Consider the following 12,164-nt stretch of genomic DNA (forward strand, 5'->3'; position numbering starts at 1 on the left):
AATGATATTGGCAACTTGGTGCCACTTCACTAGAGAAGCTAGCCTTGGTCGAGTGTACAACAGGTACCAACTGCACCACTCTTTTCCCTATCATTATTCCACCACCTTATAAAAAAACAGACTATAAATAAGCATATAAAAAACCCAAAAAAGCTTCTTTCTTTGAATCTGAAATTACATTTTCTGGTACCCCAATTGCAGGAATACCCAATGCTTGCAATTCATCCACTTTTCCAAGTGCAGTAAAAGCAGGACATGCATTGCAATCAACAATATGTTTCTTGATTTCAATTACACTGCTGAGAGGATTCATGGTTGTAACAACAGCACCATAAGACAAAACACCCATGAAAACAAATGGGGTAGGAAATGGAATTTGGAAAAAGGAGCAAAATACCACATCACTTTGTGAAGTGCCCATTTTGTCGAGGCCAGAGGCCATAGAATTTGGAAAAAAGAGCAAAATGTGTACCAAACGGACCCTAACGTGCATTAAAATCGGAATTGGACATACCATTTATTGATGTAATACCTGGTCCATTTCCACCTATACTAATACCAGTGACCACCACTTTTCTTTCTACACAAAACGCTGGTTTTGTAGGTGTAGGCAGTGACATAGTTTGATTTGTCAACATTGATATCACATCAAACATGGTGGGGCGATCTGCTCCATTTTCCTCAACGCATAGTAGACCAACATGGATGCATCTTAACACTTGATCTCTATTAATACAAGAATCATCACCTAGTGTTGGGTCCATCAGTTTTAACCCTGCACCTTCTTTCCATAATTCCCATGTCTGCACGCATGCAAAAGAAAGATTAATTAATTATATAATCAGATATAAGAGAATGTTAATTGAATTGATTGATCAGTATCATATCTCAAAGAAGAAAAATTGAAGGCGTAGTTAGTTTTTCATCTTTACATAAGATTTAAATTTCATTAAATCTGAGTGTTTGATTGAATTTTAATTATAGTCCTTACATGTATATAAGTCAAACAGTTATAATCAAAATTCAATCTAACACACTGGGATTGATGAAAATTAGGTCTTGTATAAAATGAAAATCTAAATTTCTAAAATATAATCACATGCAAGTACTGAGATTTGTTTCACATACGTACATATCCTACTATATTGAGCACGCGATCATCATTGTAAAAGCTATTGCTTCTCCTACCACTTATGATTTCAAGCATCAACACTCCAAAACTGTAGACATCAGATTTTATAGAGAAAATTCCCTCCATGGCGTACTCAGGAGACATGTAACCACTGTACCAATTGAAAAAGAATATTTTTCTTAATACATATCTACAAAAATGCATGCTCAGCAACCAAAGCAAAAGACGTGACAAGAATGTATGTATAATGTATTATTTACTTACCGTGTCCCAACAATCCTATTAGTATTTGCTTCCAATTCATTATATGTGAAAATCCTTGCCATACCAAAATCAGAAATTTTAGGATTCATATTTTCATCCAGTAGTACGTTACTAGATTTTAAGTCTCTATGAATTACTTGCAGTCTTGAGTATTTGTGCAAGTAAAGCAATCCTTGAGCGATTCCTTCAATTATAGTGAAACGTTTCTCCCAATTTAGTTGCAGGCCTTTGATTGAATCTGTCCAACATATATATAGAGTGAACCAAGAACATTAGTAATCTATTGACAGTTAATTAAAAATTTGATAACAGATATATATATATATATATACATGTTTCTAGAACAACTGAAATCTAAGCACTAAGATTAAAGGGATAGCTTCCAATACCAAATAAATGATAGTCCAAACTTTTGTTTGGCATGTACTCATATATTAACATCATCTCTTCACCATGAATGCAAAATCCAAAAAGTTGAACCAGATTTGTGTGTTGAAGTTCAGATATGAGTGTCAATTCATTCTTAAACTCCAATATTCCTTGCCCTGAACATTTAGAAAGCCTCTTCACAGCTATTTCTCGTCCTGTTGTCAATTTTCCCTGTATTTATCATCTATAATGTCATTTGATCGATCAATTATTATATAATTATGAGTTGTTACAAAAAAAAAAAAAAAGAATCCTATTTGTATTAAAAGAAAAATGGATTCACTCAATTTGCATAGTTGACTTCCAATTTGGAGGCTAGCAAGGTTGTCGACCTCCCTTAAGTCTGACAGAAAGGGGGCTGAAGAGAGAGAAAGAGAGAGGAGAGAGAGAGAGATGAGATGAGAGGGGTGGCGGCCAGCCGGTGGGGTGGGGCCGCCAGCGTTGGAGTGGGGAGGGAGGGGGGTGGGGTGGGGTTTTGTTTGTTTTTTTTTTTTTTCTCTTATGGGTAAAGTGGAGATTTACAGTTTGAGGGTCAACTGAGTAACTTGGGTGAGTCTATTTAGAATTTCTCTTACAATAATCTCAGCTATTAAAACAAAATAGGCACACCTTTTATTAATTATTTAAACCATTAATTACCTTATAAACAGGTCCAAATCCCCCTTGTCCGAGCTTGTTTTCTTGAGAGAAGTTGCATGTGGCAGCCATGAGAGTTGCATAGCTAAATACACTTAAATCATGTCCCATCTTTCCATCACTTTGAATCCCATTAACATGAGCAGTAGGTCTATCAGATTTCATGAAGTTAAGCAATTCCAGAATCTTCCTTCTGTTCTCGCCTACATATTTTGATTAATGAAGAAAATTCAACAAATGTCAAAGATGTAATATTCTATCTAGCAAGTGCACATTATGCTTCAAGAGTATAATATATGAAATATTCTAGAGCAGTTATTCACACTACAGAGAATGGCATAGACCAATCCGCAAGGAATGCGGATTAATTTGCAAGGTAGTATTTCAACTATCATAAACTCCAATGCTTCGATCAGTAGTGGTTTTCCCAATTTGTACCAAGATGTTGAGAGACAGATTTGGCGACCACCCATCACCGTCAACCTGACTAATGCCTAGAGGTGTAAAGTAAGATGAATATGTGACTTTGAGGTATTTAACCTAAAGTCAAATGCCTAATGTAAGTTAAAACTATGAGTAAATTTATTAATAACCATAACTTGTTTGACAAAAAGGAAAATTTTATTGAGTCAATTGAAAAGATGGTTGAGCCATTTTAGCTTGTGCTGATTTGTAAAAATTCAAAACAAGGTCTCATTAAAGTTTACTTAACCATAATTATGAGGTAATTTATAAAATCTGCAGTATTTATGCAATTGTAGGTTTTCAAGATCAAAGTACAAGCAAACATCAAAATCAAACAAAGAAAACTGTATGGAAACTTATAGCTGGAGATCATATAGCTTAAAAAACAGCATGTTTTGGCACTGAAAGAGAAATAAAAAAGAAAAGATCATATGAGTTGATGAGAGAGAGAGAGAGAGAGAGAGAGAGAGAGAGAGAGAGAGAGAGAGAGAGAGAGAGAGAGAGAGAGGGGAGTTTTATCAGCCAATGGTATTGTTTCCCTTTTTTGGGAAGTTTTATGCAATTTCTATCAGCAATGGAAAGATTGATATATAAAACATAGCCACTCAAATTTGAAGCAGTTGTATATTGAGAAAGCAACATAGACCTGCAACATCTACTAAAACTTCACGCTTGTAGCCGTTGTGCCTACGCTTGCACATAAAGTAAAGCACGCCTCCAGTTGAAAGTAAAATGATAAGCCCTCCAACAGCTCCAACTATTATTCCAAGCTTTGGCTTATTTGAAGAGCTTTTCAAGCCTGGCCAAAATAAAAAAATACAAAACAAAGAAGAGCCTGTCAAGAGTGGGAAAAACTCAGCAGGGCTATCTTGCTCATTAAAATAAAGGGTTAAACTGAACAATTCGATTCCAATATGATAAATATTATGACCCGTTAAACCTGAATCAGCAATAGCAGATGCACAATGGTAATGGGAATTTCCGTCACAGTTCAAGCGGTTTCCTCTAAAACTGCAACAAGCAACACAGGTCAATTCAAGAATCATGCTGAAAAACATAATGTGGACTATGTGTAGACAGAGAGCGAATGGCGTGCAGTCAGATATTGTCAGGAATTGATATGACATTAACATTAGAAAGTGTTCATACTCGTATTCTGGAACCTGAAATAACCGAGAGGGTATTTGACCACTGAGAGCATTGTAGGAAAGCTGACTGCAAAGGCAGTTTCAAGTATGCCATCAAATACTGAAGAGATGGTCCTAAGTATACAACTTCACACATACAGATTCCAAATCAATTCATTTAGCATAACTTGAATGGATAAATCCGATAACATACAGGTTAATTAAACTTGAAAGATTTGAAAGTGAGTCTGGGATAGTCCCTTTCAGATTATTTATACCCAAATTCCTGTTAGCATGATCAAGAAAGCACTGTCAACGACAAAATTGAGGAAGATGGAGAGAGTCATTAGATAAAACTGATAACTGAAAACAATGCGGATGGAACAACTTACAAGTATTGAAGCTTTGTCAGATTACCAAGGGTAGATGGTATTTCACCAGTTAAATCATTATGTTCTAAATTCAAGGAGGTCAAATTTGTCAGTTTTCCAAGCTCTTCTGGTATCCCACCAGTTATGCCATTTCCTTGCAATGAACTGAAAGATTAATAGACCTTATATATATCAGAAATGTAAGTATATGGCATGCATATATGTCTACAGATAGAAGAGAGGAAAAAAACCAGACAAATGGGAATTGTTGTCAAGGCTCCATCTGCTGAGAAATTAGGATGATACAAAGAGCACTAATATTCTCCTTACTTACAGTGTTTGAAGAGCTGTCAAGGCTCCTACTTTAGGGGACAAGGTTCCAGAAAATCCAATATTTGTCCATTTTCTGCAAACAATGACAAAACTAAGCATAGACCAGTAATAGGGCATTAATATATGCAAGTAAAAGAATAAATTTTGCATTCCATAAACCATGAAAATAGTGATTGGTTGCAACAACGCATCACCATAAACAATGAATGTCTTACAGAGAAATGACATTATTGTTAACGTCGCATAAAACATTGGACCAAGTGCATGGATTAACTTGGTTGGGGTTCCAATCCGCGAGCTGATCGTCTGAACTAACCAATGAAGTCCTCAATGCAAAGAGTGCATCTCCTGAAACAGAAAACACCAATGTTCACAATCAAATAAAGCAAATGTGCCAACAGAACTGCACCACTACATTACATAAACACTGAAAAAAACAGAGTCAACCAAAGAAAGTAAATGATACAGAACATATTCCACCATAGAACACAGAAAAAGAGAGAGAGAGAGAGAGAGAGAGTGAGGATTTAGTCCTCAATGAAGCATGCCCAATGAGACATCCTCTCGCAATGAGGTGTTGTGGGTCCCACCTCGTTGTGAAATAATGCCCCATAGAGCATGTCCCATGAAAGACCCACTCTCAAGTCTCGAGAGAGGGTGAGACAGAGACAAAGATGAATTAAATGATTTTAATTGCATTGCATGTCACAAGAATAATAAAAAAACATAATCAGCGACTGCCGACCACCCTCCCCACCTCTTCCCCTTTCTTTCTCTCTCTCTCTCCACCACAAGATTATCCTCTTTTCAACCTCACACCCGATTTCACTTCTTCAACTGCAACATATATGGCTCTTAGCTGATTGTTCCTCTTCTGGTTCCTAGTTCTAGTCTTTTCCACTATCAAAATCACTAAACCCCATCTCACTCTCCTTCTTAGTTCCCAAACTTCAGAGAAAGAAAAATTGAACAAAAATGGGAATATCGTTGTGCAGAGCATACCCCAGTTGAACAAATTAAATGTCACATAACCACAAAATTGTACCTTGAAAATCAGGCAAGACGAAAGAATCTAAGCAAGCCAAAGTCACAACTGCAAAGATTAGCTTCATCTTCAACAACATCATTATTAACAGCGATCAATGCAACGAAATGCATGCGGATCAAGGAACGCATTAATCAATATGGCCATATCTGCCAAAAAAACAAAGGAATAAACTATCATTCAATTGTTGTTGATCTATAAATATTCAGATTTCAGATAAACATAATTAGAAACTAAAATAGATAACAATTTTGGGACAAACTGATGTTGAAGATCTTTTATGGTTTGCCAATTGCCATCTTACCAATTCAGTAGTTCAGTCAGGAAAGGAAATACGAGAAATTTAGTGAACTGTGATTTTCTTAGGAGCCATAGGTTAGGCAATGACTCAATAATGAAGGACAGCTTTTTCTCACCAATCTTATATTCTTATGAACCATGCGGTGTTATTTGTCTATATCTCAACTTGCAGTCAAAGGTCAAACGGGACTTGTCTTTGATGGGAATGGGAGTTTGTGTGGTTACTTGCTCATGGCAAAGCTTCTCACCAATGCTCCAAGTCCTACTCTAAGAAATTTATTTGCATTAATAGAGTGCATAATCCACGATAAAAGACTTCTACTGTGTTGTGGTTGTAATAAACGACGATGATGCCAATGACAAAATCAATCGGCAACGAAAGAGCAGCACAAATTCTTATAAGTGATATTGAGTGACGTTGTTAAGTTTAACACGTAAATAGTCTATTCTGATACCATGAAGAAATTTAAGTATGTTGTAAAAGTATGTAGAAATCTAGGGTTTGTGGAAGAGAGAAGGCAGAGAGAATATGATCAGTCGTCATCTTATTCATCTTATAAATATCCTTATATAGAGGTAGGGTTTACTAGGTATAGAATATTTACTAGTATGCCCCTACAACTAATTACAGGAATAGCCACATATAACAATATATTTACAACACTCCCCCTTGGATATTCCATGTCATTAGTGTTGTCTCTGCTATGCGCTTCTAAGTTGCCTCGTTAAAACCTTGCCAAGTAATAAAAACCCTGTGGGAACAAAAACAACCCTGGTCGAAGGAAAAAGAGTGCAACGCGCATGAGTGTGGAGTAGTCGCATCAGAACCTCGAAAGTAGGTGAAGTCATATCTTCTGGATCATAAGCAAATAGTATGTCAATGGGAGCGGGGTGCATTAGAGTTGCTACACCAAAACCTTGCCCGGTAAACCCAATGGGAAAAACCCGTGGTCGAAGGGAAAAGATGAGCAAATGCATATATATCAGATCAACACATCTTCAGGATGTAGTATGAGTAGGGTGACCATGCCAAGATGTGTCTCATTAAAACCTTGCCAGGTAACAAAACCCAGTGGGACAAAATAACCCTGAACGAAGGACAAAAGAGTACACGATGGTCAAGCGAGTATGCTTCAGGATACTCCCCCTAATGTCGACTCCCCCTGAAGACCACATACTAGGTAAATCAGCCAATCTACCCAAACCAATACCTCGAACATGCATCAAGAACGTGGACTTTGGCAGTGACTTGGTGAAGAGGTCTGCATGGTTGTCTTGAGATCGGATCTGCTTGACTTCAATCATCTGATGCTCTAGTTGCTGTTGATTGAAGAAGAACTTCGGTGCAATATGCTTGGTGTTGTCTCCTTTGATAAAACTCATCTTCATCTGCTGGATGCAAGTGGCATTATCCTCATAGATAATCGTTGGTTCATCAGTGGTGGAATGCAGTCCACACGTAGTTCGAATATGTTTGGAAACTGCCCTTAGCCATATATATTCACGAACTGCTTCGTGAAGGGCTAAAATCTCAGCATAATTCGAAGAGGTAGCAACAAGGGTCTGTTTCGTAGACCTCCAAGATATTGCTGTATTCTCAATGGTAAAGACATAACCAGTTTGAGAACGCGCCTTGTGCGGGTCTGATAGATACCCTGTGTCAGCATATCCAACAAGGCGGGCATCGTTCCGAGGATCGAGGGGGTTCGATCCATTCCTTGATGCATAGGGATAGAATAAGCCCATATCCGTTGTACCTCTAAGGTAGCGGAAAATGTCTTTTATGCCATTTCAGTGGCGGCGTGTTGGCGCAGAGCTATATCTAGCTAACAAGTTCACAGCGAATGAGATGTCCGGTCTAGTACATTGAGCCAAGTACAATAATGCGCCTATTGCACTTAGATATGGGACTTCTGGTGCCAATATCTCTTCGTTATCATCTGCGGGACGAAACGGATCCTTCTTAGGATCTAGACTACGGACGATCATGGGTGTGCTAGAAGGCTTCGCTTTATCCTCATTAAAGCGCCTTAACATCTTCTGGATGTAATTCGATTGATGGATTAGAATTCCATCTGCACGGTGCTCGAGCTCCAGGCCGAGACAGAAATTCGTTCTCCCAAGATCTTTCATCTCGAATTCCAACTTCAGGTGTTTAGCAGTTTCCTTGATCTCTTCAGGAGTACCAATTAGATTCATGTCATCGACATAAACAGCTACAATAGCAAAACCAGAACTTGTTTTCTTAATAAACACGCAAGGGCATAGATCATTATTCACATATCCCATCCCGATCAAATACTCACTTAGACGGTTATACCACATCCGTCCGGATTGTTTCAATCCATATAGTGAACGCCTCAAACGAATGGAGAGCGTGTTCCGTGGTCTGGAACTATTTGCATCGGGTATCTTAAGTCCTTCGGGAACTTTCATATATATCTCTGTATCAAGATCCCCATAGAGATAAGCAGTGACCACATCCATAAGCTGCATACTCAGTTTTTCGGAAACTACCAAACTGATAAGATAGCGGAACGTTATCACGTCCATTACGGGAGAATACGTTTCCTCGTAATCAATCCCAGGGCGTTGAGAAAATCCTTGCGCCACTAGACGAGCCTTGTATCTTACAATCTCGTTTTTCTCATTACGCTTCCTTACAAATACCCATTTAAATCCTACAGGTTTAACATGGGAAGGTGTAGGAACGACAGGCCCAAACACCTTTCTCTTTGTCAAGGAATCTAATTCGACCTGGATTGCTTCTTTCCATTTTGGCCAGTCGTCTCGACGTTGACATTCATCAACGGAGCGAGGTTCGATGTCATCGCTAGTTATGATTTCGGTAGCTACCGCGAACACAAATATATCATCGATGATAATCTCGTTTCGATTCCAGAGCTCACTTAAGCATGCATAATTTATAGAGATCTCTCTGTTCTCGGGAGTGGGTTCAGATGTTGGAGCGTCCCCCAACACCGTCTCTTCCAGGACGGACCCATAATCCGGAACTATTTCGTGAGATGGATCGGTTGAGATTGCGATGTCAAGAGGACTCGTTTGTGCCAAATTTATCCTCTTCCGGGGATAAGAGTCCTTCGAACCTAGTGGTCAACCTCACTTCTGGGCAGGGACATATGACTGGTTAGCCACTATTGCTGTACCTTGTCCATCTGGGACGACACGTCCTCCTGGGACGACACGTCCTTCGAGGACGGATATCCTTGCAGACACATTTGCAGCAGGTATATGGGATCTCGTCACTTTAGCTAGATCAGAGAATGCGTCTGGCATATTATGAGTTATACTCTGTAGATCTAGAATTCTCCGCACTTCACTATCACATTGTGCGGTTCGGGGATCGAGATGAGACATAGTGGGGACATTCCACGTCAATTCACGTCGTTCTTCAGGAACGGTGACGTTCTTATCTCCCCCTAACGGCGGGAAGACTGTCTCATCAAAGTGACATTCCGCAAATCTAGCGGTAAAGAGATCGCCTGTCAAGGGCTCTAAAAAGCATATAATAGATGGGGATTCATAATCGACATATACGCCCATCGTTCGTTGAGGACCCATTTTGGTACGTTGTAGCGGCGCAACTGGCACGTAAACTGCATACCTAAATACGCGTAAGTACGAAATGTCAGGTTCGTACCCAGTCACCAACTGTAACGCGGAGTAAGGTTGGGTAGCAGTGGGCCTCAACCGGACCAACATGGCTGCATGCAAGATTGCATAGTCCCACGCAGAAATTGGAAGCTTGGTGCGCATAACCAAGGTTCGTGCGATCATTTGTAATCTTTTAATGAACGCTTCTGCGAGACCATTCTGGGTGTGAACATGGGGAACTCGATGTTCAACATTAATCCCAAGGGACATGCAATAATCATCGAAAGTTTTCGATGTAAACTCTCCGGCATTATCAAATCTTCTGGACTTTATAGGATAATCCGTGTGGTGAGCCTTCTGGGCGAGAAGTTTAGCAAAAGCAGCGTTTCTTGTGGACAATAGTGTAACATGTGATCACTTTGTCGATGCATCAACCAAAACCATAAAATATTTAAATGGTCCGCATGGTGGTTGGATATGTCCACAAATATTCCCTTATATCATTTGCAGGAAAAGGATGGAGTCTTTACTAGTCTTTGCATATGATGGTCTAGTATTCAACTTTCTGAGCGAGCAAGTTTGGCATAGTGTGTCACTAAACACTAGATCCTTATTAGTAAGGGGATGCCCGTGTGATGAATTGAGGATACGGCGCATCATACTTTAACCTGGGTATCCCAACCGGTCATGCCATAGAAAGAAACTGCTCGAATTGGTTAACTTCTGGTTAACTATGTGATTTGCCTCAATCGATCTAATGGTGGTCATATAGAGACCACTCGATAGACATTTCAATTTCTCCAATGTACGCTTCTGGCCATACAAATTGGAGGTTATGCAAAGATATTCCACTCCATTTTCCTCAGTGGTTTCAACGTGATAACCGTTGGCTCGAATATCCTTATAACTCAACAACGTTCTTCTGGAACTTGGAGAATATAAGGCCTCATTAATGGTAATTCAGTACCATTGGACAACATAAAAATGGGCTTTGCCATGGCCCTCTATCAGGTTGGATTGGCCTGATATGGTTGTCACAGAGGTATGAGTAAGCAATAAGTTTGAAAAATACTTCCGATCTTGAAGTATGGTGTGCGTAGTAGCACTGTCTGCCAGACAACAAACTTCCCCACTAAACATGCTTATTCATAAATTTAATTCAATAGATCACATGTATGAAAATAACTTAATTGAATTAAATAATATTCGAGCATAACCAAATTTCCAAAACAAATAATCCAAATCATAAATCACCAAAATAATCTGAATAAGAAAAACATTATTCAGAAAATAAATACGGCACAAGCGCCGATCATATCCATGTCATCGAGTTTCTAGTCCTCGAAGTGTCCAGTAGCAGTCTGGAAATCAGTGACCTCTAAGGTGGTATCCATAGGAAATGATCCCTCAACGAGATTGGTCTCTCGAGTTCCGCGACTGGCGTGATACTCATTTACAGCTTGCGCTGATGCACGGCAGGTGCGGGACCAATGATCAGTTCCTCCACATCGGTAACAGAGATCATTCTGATTCTGATTCTGGTGGCGACGGGCCGGACCAGTGTTCCTCTCATTTCGAGTTCTTGGGGCCGAGGGACCGCGGTTCCTACCACGTGGGCCTTGGCCACTAGAATTCAGGTTTCGTGGGCCATGACCGCGTGGGCCTTGGCCGCGTTGGCCTCGATCATACGGGCCATTCCTCTGAGAACCTTTCCTTCCATTTCTCGGGCGGTCAGACTTTGTGCCCTTTCCATGACCTCGGTATCCTCTTTCGCGGTTTGAATCGCGATAAGCAACAGCGTTTGCTTCAGGCAATGGTGCTGCTTTAGTACCGACAGGTCGGGCTTGATCATTTCTCATTAATAAGTTGTTGTTCTTTTCAGCGAGCAACATAGTAGTGATCAATGCCGAGAACTTGGTAAAATTTCTCTCCCTGTATTGTTGCTGCAGGACCAAACAGGAGGCAGGGAAGGTGGAGAAAGTCTTCTCCAATAGGTCAGCTTCAGTGAGCTCCTCCCCACAAAATTTGAGGAGCGACCGGATCCGGCAGATCTCCGAATTATACTCATTCACGGATTTGAAATCCTGGAAATGGATGTTCTGCCAGTCATGTCTTGCTTCAGGCAAGAAAATGGTCTTTTGATGGTCAAACCGCTCTTCCAGAGCAACCCAAAGAGCTCGTGGATCCTCTTCAGCGAGGTACTCAACTTGAAGTGCTTCTTCCATATGCTTCCTAATGAAGATCATGGCACTTGCCTTAAGAGATTCTGCGACAACATTGTCTGCATTGATTGTCGACCTCATCTTCTTGGCAGTCAAATGAAGCTTAACATCTTGAGTCCACTTTAGATAGTTTCTTCCGGAAACTTCCAAAGCGACGAAATCAAGCTTGTTGAGATTTGACATTCTTTGGTTGAAAGGAACAAATAATCATAATTAGTGCTTCGG

At 39.8% G+C, this 12,164-nt stretch overlaps 2 protein-coding genes across 5 annotated transcripts in view; both read right to left on the bottom strand.

Moving 5' to 3' along the window:
- Nucleotides 1–136: 136 nt before the first annotated feature.
- LOC147282252 (cysteine-rich receptor-like protein kinase 10) lies at nucleotides 137–6,241 on the bottom strand. 4 transcript variants are annotated; one of them, XM_086247096.1, is made up of 14 exons: nucleotides 6,107–6,240; nucleotides 5,803–5,951; nucleotides 4,973–5,105; nucleotides 4,759–4,830; nucleotides 4,446–4,589; nucleotides 4,268–4,339; nucleotides 4,076–4,141; nucleotides 3,867–3,937; nucleotides 3,573–3,725; nucleotides 2,465–2,664; nucleotides 1,786–1,996; nucleotides 1,397–1,634; nucleotides 1,133–1,283; nucleotides 137–803 (listed from the first exon to the last, which is right to left on the bottom strand). In XM_086247096.1, exons 2-14 carry the CDS (start codon nucleotides 5,882–5,884, stop codon nucleotides 483–485), a joined length of 1,914 nt encoding a protein of 637 aa, XP_086103222.1. In that variant the 5' UTR covers nucleotides 5,885–5,951; nucleotides 6,107–6,240; the 3' UTR covers nucleotides 137–482. The 4 variants fall into 4 exon arrangements, with proteins under 4 accessions (XP_086103222.1, XP_086103223.1, XP_086103225.1 ...); XM_086247098.1 differs by having other exon boundaries at nucleotides 595–803; nucleotides 1,129–1,283; nucleotides 6,107–6,241; XM_086247097.1 differs by lacking the exons at nucleotides 4,076–4,141; nucleotides 4,268–4,339.
- Nucleotides 6,242–10,665: 4,424 nt separating this feature from the next.
- Nucleotides 10,666–12,164, bottom strand: part of LOC147282253 (uncharacterized) — a 2,161-nt gene continuing 662 nt past the window's right edge. Inside the window, exon 2 of the mRNA XM_086249086.1 lies at nucleotides 10,666–12,123. Coding sequence (XP_086105212.1) covers nucleotides 11,052–12,122 — 1,071 coding nt within the window. The 5' untranslated portion in view covers nucleotide 12,123 and the 3' untranslated portion in view covers nucleotides 10,666–11,051. The remainder of the gene's footprint in view (nucleotides 12,124–12,164) is intronic.

The sequence above is a fragment of the Dryas octopetala genome, chromosome 6, assembly GCF_963921425.1.
Source record: "Dryas octopetala chromosome 6, drDryOcto1.1, whole genome shotgun sequence".
In the NCBI taxonomy this organism is placed as follows: domain Eukaryota; kingdom Viridiplantae; phylum Streptophyta; class Magnoliopsida; order Rosales; family Rosaceae; genus Dryas; species Dryas octopetala.